Source organism: Hyaena hyaena, unplaced genomic scaffold (genome assembly GCF_003009895.1).
Source record: "Hyaena hyaena isolate Hyena2069 unplaced genomic scaffold, ASM300989v1 scaffold_455, whole genome shotgun sequence".
Lineage (NCBI taxonomy): Eukaryota > Metazoa > Chordata > Mammalia > Carnivora > Hyaenidae > Hyaena > Hyaena hyaena.
The window spans coordinates 37,837-55,298 of NW_024081089.1; the positions used below are offsets into that span (position 1 = coordinate 37,837).

A 17,462-nucleotide genomic window follows, 5' to 3' on the forward strand; every position below is an offset into this window, starting at 1 on the left:
TGATGTCTTTCATCAATTTTGGAAAATTCTCAGCCACCGTCTCTTCAAAATTTTTCTCTGCACCATTGTCTTTCTCTTTTCCTTTCAGAACTCCAATTACATGTGTTTATTATTATCTCACAGGTCTTACATGCTCTGATCTAATCTTTTCTTTTTTCATTCTTTTTATCATTGTGCTTCCATTGGGATACTTTTTTTTTTTTTTTGATCTCTCTTAGAATTCATCCATCCTCTTCCTTCTATGTGCATTTCTACTGTGAGGTCCACTCAATAAACTTTTCATTTCAAAATACTTTATTATTTTTAAAGAGAATTTTTATTTAAAAATTATTATTATTATCAATTATTATTTTAGAAAACTTTTAAAAAGTTTCTTCTTGGAGTTCCTCCCTTTCAGTGATTATTTCTATCTTTTCCTCTACTTCTTTATCCTAATTATGGATTGTCTTTGTCTGTTAATTCTATCAGCCAGGTCAGCTGTGGGTCAGTCTCTATGGGCTGTTATGTTTTGTCTAGAACATGTCAAACATGTTCCTTTTCTCTGGCTGCATCTTGTGCCAGACACAGTGTATAAATGAATTGTAAAGACGGAAGTAGAAAATATTTATCCCTCACTAGAAAGCTGTCTCTGTCAGGCAGCTAGGATGAAGAGATAATCTCTCTGGTTAGATTTAAGCTAAGCTGCAGCTTAGTTGTAGCTTAGTTAGTTTTAATTCATCCTTTGCTTTCAAAAAGTTTTGAGGTATAAAGGATCCCTCCTTCTAGCAGGATTTGGCAACCAAGCACCATGTAACTGTAGGCTTCTGCCCTGCTCCCTTGCCCTGCCTGAAGATGTCTGGGCCACTGGAGATCTCCCTTTGGCTCTCACCCTGGTCTCAATTACTCACATGCTGCTGAGCGCTGGATACAAGCACTAAGGTTAAGAATTGGTAGATGGCGAGAACTCGTTCTGTGTCTGGGGCTCGGTATTCCATGTTAGGCCAAGATTGCCAAACATTTGGCGAGTTTCTCCATTTACTTGCAAAGTCTCCTACCCAATGACAGGTCTGCTTCTTCATCTATTCACTAAGATTAAAAGCTGCCTCGAGTCCAAGGTCATATATGAAGGGCTTACCCCTCTCTGAGATTTAGTTTTCCCTAAATTTCCTTGTGTCCTAGTTCCCCAGTGGGTTCAATAATATGCCTGATTTTGTAATTTAACTGGTGTTTTTCTGTGTTAGAGTGAGAATTATGGTCATTTAGGATCATCCTCCTCATAAGCAGAAATAGCATTTTGAAGATTTTGTTTGTGAAATCACTTTGTTAATTTTTTTTTCTGATCATAAAAATAATGATCCTTTTCAGAATTTCAGAAACCCCAGAAAATTGAAGAATACCTCATCAATATGCATTTTCACCATTTATAAGACTTACCCTAATCGTCCCTGAGTTGCTTCAATTCCAAGGTGTCTGGTGTCCAAGTGGAAAGGATTTTACTTTCTCTTCCCATTTTCTGCACAGTCTTCGGCCTTCAAAATTCTTGTTTGTTTCTTGGATTTTATTTTTCTTCTCTATTCTCCTTTCACACGTACCTTCTATCTCATGGAAGGTGAAATGCATCACCCTTATGCTATATAGTGAACTTTAGGTCTGTAGTGTGTTTTCCTTCAAAAAGTTTCCTCTTCTTGGTACTCAGAAAATAAAGGCATTATTCCATAGACATTATGGCCCCCAACCATCAAGACTGATGAGGTGGATTGGTGGACGGCAGAGACCCATACATTTATTTCCCTCATTATATAGTGTTCAGTTACATAGCTCTTGTAAATTGCTCATGGAAATATCACACCATAAGATAGCTGTGGAAATGTCCAGGTTTAGGGAAAGGATACTCTGAGAGATGCAATGAAACTCAGTGATCCTTTCTTGCCAAAGAGGGAAAGAATGAGTCCCAAGCTCCACATTACAGAGCAACAGATCTCTCTTGTGATATAGGGTGAGAGAAAGGCACTAAAAGAATAAATAAGATAAGACAACTGTTGTCAGATAGAGTAAATTCCTTTATTTGATAACATATAGCTCTGATCCTCCTTTTCAATCAATATCAGTGACTAGATTTTTGTTCATATATTTATTTTTTTAAAGGGCTGTCAAGGTAGCTGCATGGAACTCCTCTATCTTGTAAAATAGGCCCTGGTGGAATTTCCTTTCTTGCATGAGGACTGGCTTCTCCTGGGCACAGGCTGCCTGGCATTATTAGCTTATGTTTAGCAGCCTTGAACTGTTGTTCCTCACACACAAAATGGTACTGGTGTTTTACAAGGTTACAGATGGATTTTGAATCTTGAAGATAGGTTCTTTTCTTCTTTATTAAATGAACTGTAATCTGATTCATCGTAGATATAGTGAAATAAAGCCTCAAACAATAATAATACTAATTATATGCATTTCATGTTTTTATGACCTTTTTTTTTGGTATTTATTGTCCAACTTCATAGTTGTATCAATTTAGTGAGGAAGATGTTTATACCCTTGTCTTTTATTGAGGAGGAAACTTGAGTGCATGGAAACTTGATTTTTTTTTTTTTTAAAGTGACTAGCCCAAGATCATAGAAACTTACTGATAGAACTGGGTCAGTACTTATCCAATTCTTACCTTATCTCTTTTGAATGTAGAGCTGAGTAAGGTCAGGTTAGTAGTAGAAGGGCACTTTCAAAGGCAGGGATAAGAGTAGAAGAAATTATTATAATGGCATCAATTCAGCTTTATATTTGAATGACGATTCAAAACAGGTTTCTGCCTCTATGTTTCCTCTTTCTCCTTCTCAGTTAGCTTTTATTCTTTTATCGCAAAGTTTACTCACAGCCAACTAGCCAAATGAAAAGTATGGCTTGATTAAGAATCTCTTTTGTCAGTAATTTGTGTCTAATGTTTTTAGCTTTCCCATGGGCTGTTGTAGAAAATGGTAAATCTGGTTTAAATGAAACCTGATCTTGTTAATGGTTTAATAGCAGCTGCCACAGGGTTATGGTATTTTTCAACAGATGCTTCTGTTTCACTTTAAACATACACTAAGTCTTGGAATCTTTTACATAAATCATATAAAATATGCTTACACACTTCTGGCTAAATATATTGCTATCCAATAGTGTTAGACACGTCCTTATCTTTGTCCACTTATAATTATTCACATAGAACAAAAAAGAAACCCAAGCCTATACTCTATTTAAAAAAAAAAAAGATTATTCGCTTTCCTGAAATTCTTTTTTTAAAAGGCCAAAGGGCAGGCTCCACCTCTACATCTGGGGACCTGAAAAATGATTTGGTCAATCTGATCATTTCATTCATCTTTATGGCCTCACACTATTTATTTAGTGTGGACAAATTGCTTATACATTGCTGTGCAGTATAGTGTCAATGGAAATAAACAGGACAGTCACACAATTAAGTGGGACACTATTTTTCCTTGAAGAGGTAGACCTTGTAATAGTAATTTAAGCTATCATTATGCCTAGGATTAGTTTCTTTGGAGTGTGATAGCTCAATCATTTTTATTTATTTATTTGTTTTTAAATGTTTATTTATTTATTTTGAGAAAGGAGAACGAGGGAGGGGCAGAGAGAGAGAGGGAGAGAGAGAATCACAAGCAAGCTCCTCGCTATCAATGCAGACCCCAACAGGGGGCTCGATTCACGAACCATGAAATCATGACCTGAGCCTAAATCAAGAGTAAGATACTTACCCATCTAAGCCACTCAGGTGCCCCCGTTCAACCATCTTTTAAAGAAGCATTTCTTCTGTGTAAAGTGCTTGTTTGGAGTACGTGAATACTACAAAGATGAGTGACAGGCAAATAAAACAATGATGGTGATAACTGACAGACATAGTTATACAATAGAAGTAGCAACTTCAGCAGAAGGAATTGAAAGTGAAGTATACCATGTTCGGTAACTTATTCCAAGTTTGATTCCTAAAACTCATGAAGTGCAGACTCTTGAATGGACAAGGTTCATTTTATGGCTTGGGTCGCATTTTCATGGTGGCATGTTGCTCAAGTAATTTGGGCTGGAAAGGTTATGTGTGTAAATATATCCGATGGTGAATTTTTCTTTAAATATTTTTATTTGAGTGTAATGGACACACAATGTTTCATCCATTTCATGTGTATAACACAGTGACCCGACAAATTTAAATGTGATGCTCACCACACATGTAGCTGCCATTATGCAGGTTGTAACTGGAAGTCTGTATCTCCCACTGTCTACCCATTTTGTTCATCCCCACCAGCACCCTCACCTCTGGCAACCATCAGTTTGTTCTCTGTGCGTACTGTTCTGATTCTGCTTTCTGTTTGTTGGTTTGTTTGTTTCAGAGTCCCTGTACATGTGAACTCATAGAGTATTTGTCTTTGTCCATCTGACTTACTCTCTAGGTTCATCCATGTTGCAAATGGCATGATCTCATCCTTTTTTATGCCTGCATCATATTCCATTTATACACACACACACATGCACACACGCACGCACACACACACACACACACACATCAAATCTTCCTTAAACATTTGTCTTGTCAATTGCTCTTAGGTTGCTTCCACATCTTGCCTACAATAAATGATGCTGCTGTGGAAAACAGTATGGAGTTTTCTCAAAAAAGTAGAAACATCATGGGATCTAATAATTCCACTACTGGGGATTTACTCAAAGAAACAAGAGCACTATTTTGAAAGGGTATATGCACCCTTATGTTTATTGCACCATTATTGACAAGAGTGCATTTTTAAAGATAACCAATAGAAGTAAAACCCAACTCTGTCCTTATCATTCTAAATTATATATCAGTATCACTGAATGCAGAACGCTTCTGCATACAAGCATCCCGATCTCCCCTTGTCTCCGTATCTTTCCCTAGGCACTCCCTCCTGAGAAAGACGTGAAACCCGGCATGGCTCTCTTGTTTGAACTCTGTCTCCTTCGTGGGAAATATGCTTGTTTTGACTGCGTTGTGGGCTGCGCAGCCTTCCCTTTGTGTGATAACAACTTCGATGTCGTGGAAGGGAAATTCAAGTGTCCCCTTCTCCGAGGACATTATGACCAGAAATTTGACAGCTTCAGGAAAATGGAAGATTTGATGTGCCAGGACTTGGACCACTGGCTATGCAATCTCTACTTTGAGGTTTGTAACATGATGTTTTAAATGTTTTATTTATTTTTGAGAAGGGGCAAGTGGGAGAGAGGCAGAGAAAGAGGGGAAGAGGATCTGAAGCAGGCTGACAGCAGCGAGCCTGATGTGGGACTTAACTGACGAACTGCGAGATCATGACCTGAGCCATAGTCAGACACTCAACTGACTGCGCCACCCACTGTCATATGATTTTGTAAGTGGAAAAAGAACTTAAAATTTTTCTAAAACCAGGGCACCTGGATGGCTCAGTTGGTTAAGCATCTGATTTCAGCTCAGTTCATGATCTGGCAGTCAGTGAGTTTGAACCCTGCATCGGGCTCTGTGGTGAGCCTGGAGCCGGCTTGGGATTCTATGTCTTTCTCTCTGCACCTCCCCTGCTTGCACTCTGTCTTTCTCTTTCAAAAATAAATAAACATTAAATTTTTCCCTAAAACTGCTTATTTCTAGCCTTTAGCTTACTTTTGTGCTATTGAAATTTTCAATATGTATCATAAATCTGTAAAAGCATTTACATCTTAATGCTTTCTGAGTGCTGATTAAATTGATGTCTGAAATTTAAAGATAATTTAATCCAAACTTCTATGTCATCAGTGGGCTAGGAAGGGCACCCCAGTCCTTCAATCTTCTGCTTATAATCTGCTGCTGCTGGATCTGGTCTATCTCATAAACTTGGGTACAGGGTGATGGTATTTCCTTATCCAGTGTACTAATTTAACTACTACTTTGTGTTGGGCATTGCTTGGTCTAGGGATACAGAAAAAATGAGATCTAGTCTATGTCTTCCTGACTCTCGCCACGTATTTGATGAGACAAGCATGTGTTCATACAAAAGATAATTAATGACCCACATTTCCATGGGATAGAAACCGTCATCACAAATCTCCCTTCGCCGTACATATCACTTCAAAGCACACTGTCTTATTTACCTCAAGAATTAAAAACAACCCTTGGGTGAACCTCTTTTATTTGTACATATTTGGAAATTTATTTTCTAACCAAGTCTTTTGGCAGAAATGTCATTGCATAAATTCATTCTAGGGAAACATCATGGAGGATCCAAAAAAAAAAAAAAAAAAAAAATGACAGGGTATCTTTAGTGTAAAGCATTCTGACAGGATTTTAGTTTATTTTTGTCCTCTGTGTCTATATTTATTCTTTCTGATTGTGATTATTTTCTGCAGTGTCTGTATCATAAAATGCTATGACTTTTTTTCTTCCTTACCTACATGTTTGACATTTCCCAGTCTGTCCTCTATCTGTCTGTCTATTTAGCTGACTAGCTAGGTAGCTATCAATCTAATCTAATCTAATGTATGTGTGTATGTATATGTATGTTGTGTGTGTATGTATGTTGTATGTATGTATATTATATGTACGTGTGTAAGTATGTATCATCTATCACTGTTATCGATCCACCTGAGTGACAGAACTATGAAATACGGACATTTCCAGGAAACACATATAGTTTTGGCTTAAAAATCAGCAGGTATATATCCTTCTTGTGTGATGGTCTTCCTGTGTCCTATTTATTTTAAGTTGAATCAACTGGCATTTTTTTTCCCTCTTAGCTAATACCATTGTAATGTTTTGCTGAAATATCTTTTTGAGATATTCAAGGTTGCTGTGAAGAAAACAAATATAAATATGTACCTTTCTACTCATTCTGAAAATAGTTGCCCTTCTGGAATAATTCTGACTGTATATTGGAATCATGTAGAAAGTTTAAAAATAGTATGCCCAAGTCTTGTTCTCAGAGATTTTGAGTCAATTGTTTTTAGGTGGGATATCTGATTCAGAAGTTTTTAAAAGCTTCCACAGTTTAGACACACTGATATGAATACATTTGAAAAGAAAAGCCATTAGAAATAAATTCAACGGAGTTATTGAAAAATCATCTAAATTTAGAAGAAAACTATAGATAACCCAAAGCAAAATATTTCATAAGTAGATGACTTGGATATTGCACTAAGAAATCAAAATGAACTAAAAATTAAAATATAGTTATAAAAGAAAATAAATTTTGATATAGGCTTACTAATAAATGTGACAGGCATCTATAAGTTTTTACTAATTGTTACTTAAAATTCAGTGTTGTGTAAATTGTGACAAGGAAAATCAGCACCGATTTTATTTCATAAAAAGTCATTTGGGAGTGCCAGAATTGATTATAAAGACATGAGTATTTTATATTTAAGATAAATGAAGAAGTGGTGTTTAAAATTTACAGGGTCAAAAAAAGTAATTATTTGCAAAACAACATTAGAAAGCTTGATTTCACTAAAATCTACTTGAACACATTACTAAAATTTTCCTCTTTCTTTTCTGACTCCCTTTAAAAAGTAGTAAAAAGTAGTCTTATGATTTATCTGTCGAGCCCACTGAGCATTATTCATTACAGATGGTTGTAATTGTCCACTGACTTTCTTATTTGGTAACAAATGTTTTCTCTCTGTATATGTCATGGGGGCCGGGAGTCTTATTAATGAGAATAGTACCATTATTCAAGATAGGATTTTCTGATTGTGAGGCAGAGTAAGTAGGAATGTATTTGCTTCTCTTTCATAAGGATAAAAATGAAATATTTTTATCTTGGAATCCGATTTTCCTCTTATGTGAAATTCTTAAATATTAGGATTTTTCCAATGTGAGTCTCCTCAAATGCAATTTTTGAACAAAGTAAATGTAATTTTTGAGTACACATTTTAGAGTTTCTCAGAAGAAAAAAAAAGTAGCTTGGATTATAGAAGAGAAACCATAGGTAAATAGGATAGTAGAAGAGAAAAGTCATTTCTGTAATGCAGTCTTAGGAGAAATGAAAGGAAAGAAGTCAGATAAATTATGATCATTTGCCTCCTGTGTCTGTGAGTGGAAGAAAAGTGCCACACTCAAAGAGATAGTGGCTGACCTACAATGTAGCTTAGCCGTGACCTCACATGCTCTACCATGTTGATTTTAGGGATAGAACTCAAACCCACAGCTGAGCGTGGAGACTGGAGAGCAGATCTGATTCAGCCCTCTAAGGTGTGTGAAAGAATTCAAGAGGAGAAATTATGCAAGCAAGATATCCTTTAACTTTTTCCCAGAAAAAGTTTCTCACTTTCCTAAATATTTCACTTCCAACGTCATAGATTTCCCCCCAAGCACTTTACTATTAAAATTGTAAACATAGAGAGAAGTTAAAAAAAATTGCACAGTGAACACCCATACATTTACCCCTAGATTCTACAATTTTGTCTTTTATTTCTGAACTAAAAATATTGTTTCTTGGAGATAATAAATACTGAATGAGTATTTGCTAATTTGATCACAGTGTGAATATCAGACAGTGTTATTTGCAAGAAGAAATTAAAGAAAATGATAAGGTAAAACAAAGGGAAAACTAAGAACTATATAGAGCAATGGTAGTATCTGAAGCACTTATATAAATCGTTAATAGAAAAAATGCATTATTTGTGAGGCTGCCAAACAAAAGCAAGTATAAGGTTTGGAAATTGATGTGTCATTGACTTTTTAGAGTTTGCAAATTGTATCATTGTTCTAGGGTAAAATTCATTGTGTGTGTAATATTTTCAACAGTTTAGATAAGAGATTTATCTCTTTATAGGTTGTTAAATGTCCTCACTGTTTGGATGATCAAACAACCCATGAAAGACAGACTCCGTTTCCTCCTGAATTTCCAGTTTCTTTAATGGCTGGAGCAGAGACAGAAGAATCAGGCATGGAAAATACAGCTGACCTTTCAGAGAAACAAACAGAAGAACCCATTTGTGCATCGCTGGATGGCCAGGCTAAATCCTTCCTACGCTCTTCTCAGGGTTAGTTGATTGTCTTCAGCATTCTATTACTAATATTTCAAATTGTGTTATATTGCATAAAACACAATTAATTGTTTATTTAATCGAAATAAATAATTATTGTATTTCTTTCTATGCCATGCTGCTTAAAAAGAATGTAATTATTGACAAGAATATTAGTTTTCATGCCTCATAATTATTTACTAATTATAATCAAATATAAATATACTCCATTGAAACACAGGTCTTTCTCCTGTGAACTTACAGCTCTAAAGTAAAGTTCTGGAAATTTTTTGCTTGCTCACAAGAGTGGTAGCTAACAAATGGCTATGAAAGAGAAAATACTCTCAGAAAGAAGTTTTCTGATAATGTAGTTTACTTTATAAATCTGTTTTCAAAGACTGACTTAATCAGGCACTAAGGAAGCAAATAACATTCTTTGAACTATTTAATGTACAGCAGTTTCAGCTTATAGAAGGGATATATTAGAGATTACTAGTATTTTTTTTGCAAAACAATTATTTCCTTTACCAAAAGATTTACAAGATTCTTTAACAGGTTAGATCCTCTAGCAGCAATGATAGTATTAGAAGCAAAAGTATGGGATGGACTGGTAGTAGCTGTAGTAATAGTTGCACTTATAGTATTACCAGCATAATACTAATATTAGAGGGATTACCAGTAATAATAATTATGCATGAAAAATGTTTTTTTTTTTAAATTAATGTTTATTTACTTTTGAGAGTGAGAGACAGAATGCGAGTGGAGAGGGGCAGAGAGAGAGAGGAAGACACAGAATCTGAAGCAGGCTCCAGGCTTTGAGCTGTCAGCACAGAGCCTGACATGGGGCTCGAACTCACGGACCACAAGGTCATGACCTGAGCCGAAGTCAGACGCCTAACCAATTATGCCATCCAGGCGCCCCGTGATACATGTTTTTTATGTGCCAGGCACTATAGTAGGTACTTTATTTTATAGTTTGGAAATTAGCAAATATTTTAAACATACCATACAGCAAATAGCATAACATATGCCAGTAGTAGTAACCATTTGTGCCACTTGCACAGGCATACATGAGAGTGCATTCTCTCTCTCCCTCTCAAAATAAGTTAACAGGTTTTTTTTAAAGTAACATTTTAGATGTGATTAAAGTCACCTGTGAACTGCTTGCTGCTTGTGTTCCCAGCCCTCTTAGACTTCCTATTGATAGTTTCCATGTATATTTCAATACATTTCCTACAGATGGATGTATCAGCAATGTATAGTGTCTTTCCTATGTTTTTAAAGGTTATGTAAGTAACCATGCTTTACATCTATTTCTGCAACTTGATTTTCTCTCAGTATTATCCTTGAGATCTACACACCTCATACACACACATATATGTATTTTTGGTTTATTAATTTTATTGCTGTATAATAGCATATATAGCAATGGGCATGATTGTAACAAACTTTGTTTTATTTTATATGTTGTTTCAAGTTTGGCTCAATCATAAAGAAGATTACAGAGTTTATTCTTGGACGTGTTCTTCTTAAACATATAGGTGTGAATTTCACTAGAGTATATCTATTCAGGAGAGGAACCATTCAATCGCAGCACACACTTAAAATTTATACCATAGTGACACATTGCCATCAAAATAGTTGTATCAATTTGCCCTTCTAACAGATGTCTAGGAGTTTGTTAGGCTCACATCCTATCAATCTTTGTTATAGTCAGTTTTGCCAATTCAATTGCAATGAAATATCTCTTTGCTTGAATTAGAACATTCCTGAATATGACTAAATTTGAGCATTTTTTTTTTCATGTGTTTCTGTTGACCATTTGGTTTTTATCTTCTGTGAACTGCCTATACCTATATTTTGTTCATTTTTCCTTTGGGTCATTTTAAAACTTTTTAAATTTTTTATTAATTGTTTTAATGTTTATTTATTTTTGAGAGAGAGAAGGAAAGAGAGAGAGGAAGCATGAGCAGGAAAGGAGCAGAGAGAGAAGGAGACACAGAATCTGAGACAGGCTCTGGGCTCTGAGCTGTTAGCACAGAGACCAAATGGGGGCTGGAACCCAAGAGCTGTGAGATCATGACCTGAGCCAAAGTCAGACACTTAACCGACTGAGCCACTGAAGCACCCCTGAAAAATTTTCTTTTTAATCTGTAAGAGTTCTGGACTTTTCTTTTTAATGTGAAATGAGTCATTGGAAGTGCTTGATTTCTAATTCAGTCTTTGATTGTTATTGAGTATTCACTCATTTTATTTAATTCATTTAAAAATTAACTGAATTAACTTAGTCATAGTATTATTGTGTATACAATCTATAATAATACTATGACTATATATTTAGTTTAATATATGAATATAATTTAAGTTATATTATATATTTTTATAATACAATATATGTTATCATATATACATATAATAAGTGTATGATATATGTATTGTATTACATGATATGTAATATGTGACATATCATACACCACACATAATATCTATTATATATATTATATACTTAATATGTTTATTACACAAAATATATTATCTTTAAAGTTTATTTTCTTTTGTACCAGTTTTATTCAATAGGGAATACACTGAGATTGCTCAAAATAAAATCTGCCTCCTACTCAAACCAAAGTCTTCTCCCTGGAGGAATCCAATGTTTTCTGAATATTATTCAATAGATATTTTGTGTTTCTATAGGAACCATAAAAATACCATTATAATTTTGAAAAACCACTAAATTTGTAATTATATTATTCTTTTCATTATTAATATTGGTTAATATATACCTTCTTTGCTTTTTTTATTAGTTTTTGTTGAGTTTTATCTTTCTATTCATTTTTTAAAAATATATGACTGCTTATCTCTCTCCATCAAGATTCCCTCTCCATTGTTTTCTTGTTTTCCATGTATTTATACTTAGCTTTATTATTTCTGTGCTTATATTTTCTTCAGGTTTTGGGGAAGAGTTACTTTTTAATCTCCTTGAGTTGAAAGCTTGAGTTATTTATCTTCAGTTTTATTTCTGTGGTAGATATGGGTGAAATCATCTGTTCATTTATCTCTATAGTACTGTCAACATTGTGTTATATATTTTAGATGTGTTGTTAAATGCATGCAATTTAGTGATTATTAGTTTATATGTTATCATTTCTTTCATACAGATGTCGTCTCCCTCTATATGCCTATTAATGATTCAATTTTCATTCTATTTCTTCTGATATTAATACTACTGCCTAAATTTTGTTTGATAAGTGCTTTATGGCATATATTGTTTTTAAATATTTATTTAAAAAATTAAAATTCAGGACAATTGGGTGGCTCAGTCAGTTAAGCATCTGACTTTGGCTCAGGTCATGATCTTGTAGTCTGTGAGTTCGAGTCTGACATTGGGCTCTGTGCTGACAGCTTGGAGCCTGGAACCTCCTTCAGATTCTCTGTCTTCCTCTTTCTCTGCCCCTCTCCCACTTGAACTCTGTCTGTCTGTCTCTCTCAAAAATAAACACTAATAAAAATTAAAAAATATATAGTCCATCTTAAAAATATAAATTAAAATTAAAAATTAAAATTCATCTGTGGTGTTCTTTTGAGTACAGTTTGCCAGTATAAATCTAGATTTTAGTTTTGTATTCAAGACAAGTAGTTAATATGTGTTTTTTAATAGATGAGTTTAATTTTTTATAATTATTATTATTACTGTTACATTTGTACTTGCTGTTAACATTTTTTGCAACTTAGTTTTGCCACCTTATTTGTTTGCTCTTAAAAAATACTTTATTTCCTGCATTTCTCTTTAACCAAAAATAATTTTCTTTATTTTGTTTATCCTCTGCTGTTTACCATCTATAGACTTTATTGTTAATTATTTCAGATGTTATCCTGAATTTTCTCACCTACATATTTAACTAATTTTTTTATACTTTATTCATTTTGAGAAAGTGAGTGAACACAAGTTGGGGAGGGGCAGAGAAAGAGGGAGAGAGGGACTCTCAAGCAGGCTCCCCACCAAAAGTGAGAAGCCAGACTGGGGGCTTAAACTCATGAAGTATGAGATCATGACCAGAGCCAAAAATCAAGAGTTGGATGCTTAAATGACTGGGCCACCCAGGCCACTCTTAAAATTGTTTTACAAAATCTAACTTCATCTAGTTTTCCCCTTCTCTTCCAGAACATGACAAGGACTTTTAGCATGTTTTGCCTACCTGTTAAACACCTCCATGTACACTCATATTATTCTCAGCTATGCTTTCAGTTCATTTTTTCATTAAACAGAAAGCTTTTTTTTTTTTTTTTTACTCTCAAGAGAAAATTAATTTACTGACACAGTTGGTCAATATTTGTGCTTCCTAGTCTTTTTATATAGCTTGTTCCATTTCTCTTCTTGTTGAAAAGAATCTTCCGTAATTCATTTAGAGTTTGGGTCTGTGAGCAGTAAACTCTCTTAGCCACTGTATCTCTGAAAAAGTGTTTATTCTTTCCTTACTTTTCTTACTTTTCCTCTTTTCCATCATTTATTCATGTATCTATTCTAGTAATAACTTCCCTCATAATTTTTTTCCAGTGTCTGTTTGTGTCTATTGAGGCTGATGAGAAGTTGGTGTTAAGTGGACAGCAACTAATAGAAGGATTTTAAGAGAAGTGGTGTATTTCAATTACTATTTTAGGCAGTTTCTTCTGGTAAATTTTAGGGGGGATTATTTGAAGAGGGCATGTCTAAAATCAGATCAATTAATTAAAATTTAGAGTAGTGCCAGCCACAGAAGAGGGTCTGAATTAAGGCACCAATAGTAAGTTGGACAAGAGAGTATAGATTTATCAAGCATTAAAAAGGTGCAAGAGAATAACTATAGGACTAAGAAAAGAATGTCCCTGTTGATTGATTAGATAATGATGGTGAGGAATAATTAAGGATGATTCCTAATATTTTGGCATGGGTAGACATGAATATTAACCAGCAGATAGTGTGAAATAAAGGAAGAGGAACAAGATTGGGGGGGGTGTGGAACCATGAGCTTGATTTTGGACCTACTGAGTTTGAGATCCCTATGTTGTATCCAAGTAGAAATGTTTAGGAGATCTTTGGGAAAGCGCACATGAAGCTAAGGTGAAAGATGGAAAGTAAGGAGGAAGAATATATCCATTAGAGGGGCATAAACACAAAGACTACCTGAAACTGCTATGTGGTTGAATTGCACCATGGAGTGTGTAGAGTGTAGAGTGTGTAGAATGAGGGAAGTGTTGGGTTGAGAGCATAGGTCAGGGAAACAGCAGTGTTTCCTGGGAAGACATACTGGACCTCTGCCACAATGGGCGGACCTCAAGTCTGCAGGATTTGAATTCCTAATGGCATCTGTCTTCTTGTCTTGTTTTGCCTACCAACGGGGTAACAGAGCTTCATACTCAACTTCTGCTGATAAATGTTTCTTGTGCCTGGAGTTACCCAAGTCCCTTGGAGATTATGCTTTGCTGAGCCGAGTAAAACTCCACTGATTGCCAGACTCAATTTCTAGAACCCCTGCTTTCTTCCCTAAGAGGCGGGTCCAGTACAATGGGCTTGGGCTTCCCTAGCCATACCTGACCTGTTTGCCTGTGAGGAAACCATTAACATTAGCTGATGATTACTAAATTGCCAACCACCTCCAGACAAACAAATGTCACTTTATAGAGTTCTATATAATTGTAGGGTTAGGTTGAAATTTTATATGCAGAATTTATATATATCAAATGATGTCGTTTGGCTTTAAAGAAACATTTGTGAAATTAAATTAGATATGAGATACTGTAGTCCTCCCTTATGTGCAGGGGATACATTCCAAGAGCCTCAGTGCATGTCTGAAACTGCAGGTAGTACTGAACCTGACATATACTATGCTATGTGTTTTCCTATACATATGTAGCTATGATGAAGTTTAAGTTATAAATTAGTCACAGTAAGAGATTAACAATAATAACTAATAATAAAGTAGAACGATTATAACAAAGTACTGTACTTAAAGTTATGTGGATGCATTTTTCTCTTTTTCTGTCTCATAGTATCTTATTGTACTGTACTCACCCTCCTTCTTGTGAAGATATGAGATCATAAAATGCTTAGGTGATGAAATGTGGTGAGGTGAATGACGGGCACTGTGATACAGCAGTAGGTCACTGCTGATCTGGCGATATTTCTGAAGGAGGATCATTTGGTTTCCACCATGCAGTTGACCGTGGCTAACTGAAACCATGAAAATCAAAACCCTGGATGGGAACACTACTGTGTATACTGAAGCTAGGTAGTCAGTGCCAACCCTATCAAGCAAGTTGATGAGAGTGTATTGTGTCTCACATTCAAGAACTTGGATTTGCTCTACTTGTAGCCAGAGAAGATGGGTGACTGACATCATGGCCTAGTTTTGCAGGATAATGAGTAGAGCTGATTGTCCTCAAAATGCACAACTTTAAGCTGTGTTTAAGCATTCTGGGTTGGAGTTGAATAAGTTTAAAACTTTAATTTTTTTAAATGTTAGGTGGTTAACAATGTTATTGTCAATATACTTGGTGTGATAAGGAGAGGATGGAAAGGTGGGGTACATGGAATGAGCCCAAGGCCCTGGCAGTATAGAAAAAGCAGAAAGTGCCAGACCTAGCTTCATTCCAAATTTTGAGGATGTTGGTGGCCACTGTGGTTGAGACTCACTGTGTGTCTATAGGAGAATGACTTCAGCCCACTGTGTCTTCTTTATATTGAATCAGATGGTCAGGCCCTCTAATAGGAAGGTTTGGGGTATCTTTATTCTGTGAAAATAAATTACTTCAACATTAGAATGTTATCTGTGTGATTTGAGAATCTGAGATATAGAAAGGAAAACAAATGTCCAAACCTTTTCTGATGGTTGAAGATCATCAAGAATTAAGAAATCAAGAAATGTAGAAGAAATGATTATAATTTCATTAGATAAAAAGATAGGAGGCATTGCACTTGATTTTTTGTTTAAATACCAAGTTCAAATGTCTAGTCAACTCAAGCTACTGTGCGGCACTAAAAAATGTGCATGTGTAATATAGATTTCCTTCCTTCCTTCCTTCCTTCCTTCCTTCCTTCCTTCCTTCCTTCCTTCCTTCCTTCCTTCCTTTCCTTCTTCTTTTTCTTTCTTTTTTTCTTTCTTTCTTTCTTTCTTTCTTTCTTTCTTTCTTTCTTTCTTTCTCTTTCTTTCTTCTCTCTCTTTTCCTCTCTTTTTCCTTTCTTTTTTCCTTCCTTTCCTCCTTCTTTCCCTTTCTTTCTTTTTAAACTTTCTTCCTTGTTTCTTTTTTCCTCTCAAAGTTTTAGGTTAAGCCTGGAACTCGAAATCTTATTTTAGAATTTTTAACTTTTGGGAAAGTAGGTTCTGACTTAACAGTAATGATATTTCGCTGATACTGACATTTTAACCTAGTTTAGGATACTGAGCTGAAGACTAGAAGCAATTACTCTCAGACCAGTTTTCACCAGATCATTTTTGCTTTCTAGTTTTTCCTCAGGGTACTGTGGCTATATTTTCCACACCTACTGCACTGTGCTCTGAGCTTGGCTTTTAGAATGTTGCCCTCAGTTTCCCTAAAAGGAAGATAGGTGATATTCCAAGAAACATAAATACCGAAACAATCAATATGAGAACACTATGTACCGTGAGAGGAAGAATCTTTTATGCTTGAAGAAAATGCTTGGAAAAGGCTGATTTGCATTTGCTCTGCTCTGAGTTCAGAGGGTGATTCGAGGTTCACATTCCAAGATTGTACAGGGATGCTTTGCTCCTATTCAGAATAGATTTATACAAACCTAGAACATAACGATCTCTTCCAATATGTGTCTCTGCTACATTGCTTATATTTATTTATTTTTCTTAGAGGTTTCCTAAACATATTATTAGCAGTTAATATCCCCAATGGGTTTGTTTTCTAATATATCAGGGCTGGGCTACAGTATGCTGTTTCTGCCACTGATATGTTGCTAAGAGATTTAATAATGGGTAAACAAACACAACATGTGGTAATTCATTTCAAATTAAAAGTTTATTAAACTCTGGCTTGATGGCTTTCTGTCTATTTACAATTAAAGGAGCAAACCTTAGGGAAGGTGTGGCCACGTGATGTGTTCATGGCTGCAACGTTTCTATCTGAAAAATATGTTTATGACCTCTCACAAGCTGTCTCACATTGACAGGCTCCATACGGAATCTGTTGAATCCACCCTACCCCCCAAATCATAAAAAAGTGACTTTAGGATTCACTTGCAAGTACACGTGTGCATGCACATGCATGCATGCATACACACACACAGACACTCTTGAGAGGATTCTGAATTGAATCCCACGGTCGGTATTTTAAGTGGTGATCAGCCTTGCAAATAGGTGGACACCTGAGGCCAGAAAGTATTTATGAAAGGCTAGAAGGAAAGAGCCATGATAATTCTAGCATTATTACCATCTTTTAGGCTGTTTTACTTTTTAGAGGGCAGACTACGGAAATATGTGTTACATTTGATAATTTTG

General features: G+C 35.3%; 1 protein-coding gene across 1 annotated transcript in view; it reads left to right on the forward strand.

Annotated features, from left to right (window-relative positions):
- The window catches only part of LOC120246219, a gene marked incomplete at its 5' end in the record, with an annotated part of 228,496 nt that overhangs the window by 27,616 nt on the left and 183,418 nt on the right, over nucleotides 1-17,462 (forward strand). Inside the window, 2 exons of the mRNA XM_039253656.1 lie at nucleotides 4,892-5,155; nucleotides 8,769-8,979. Coding sequence (XP_039109587.1) covers nucleotides 4,892-5,155; nucleotides 8,769-8,979 — 475 coding nt within the window. The remainder of the gene's footprint in view (nucleotides 1-4,891; nucleotides 5,156-8,768; nucleotides 8,980-17,462) is intronic.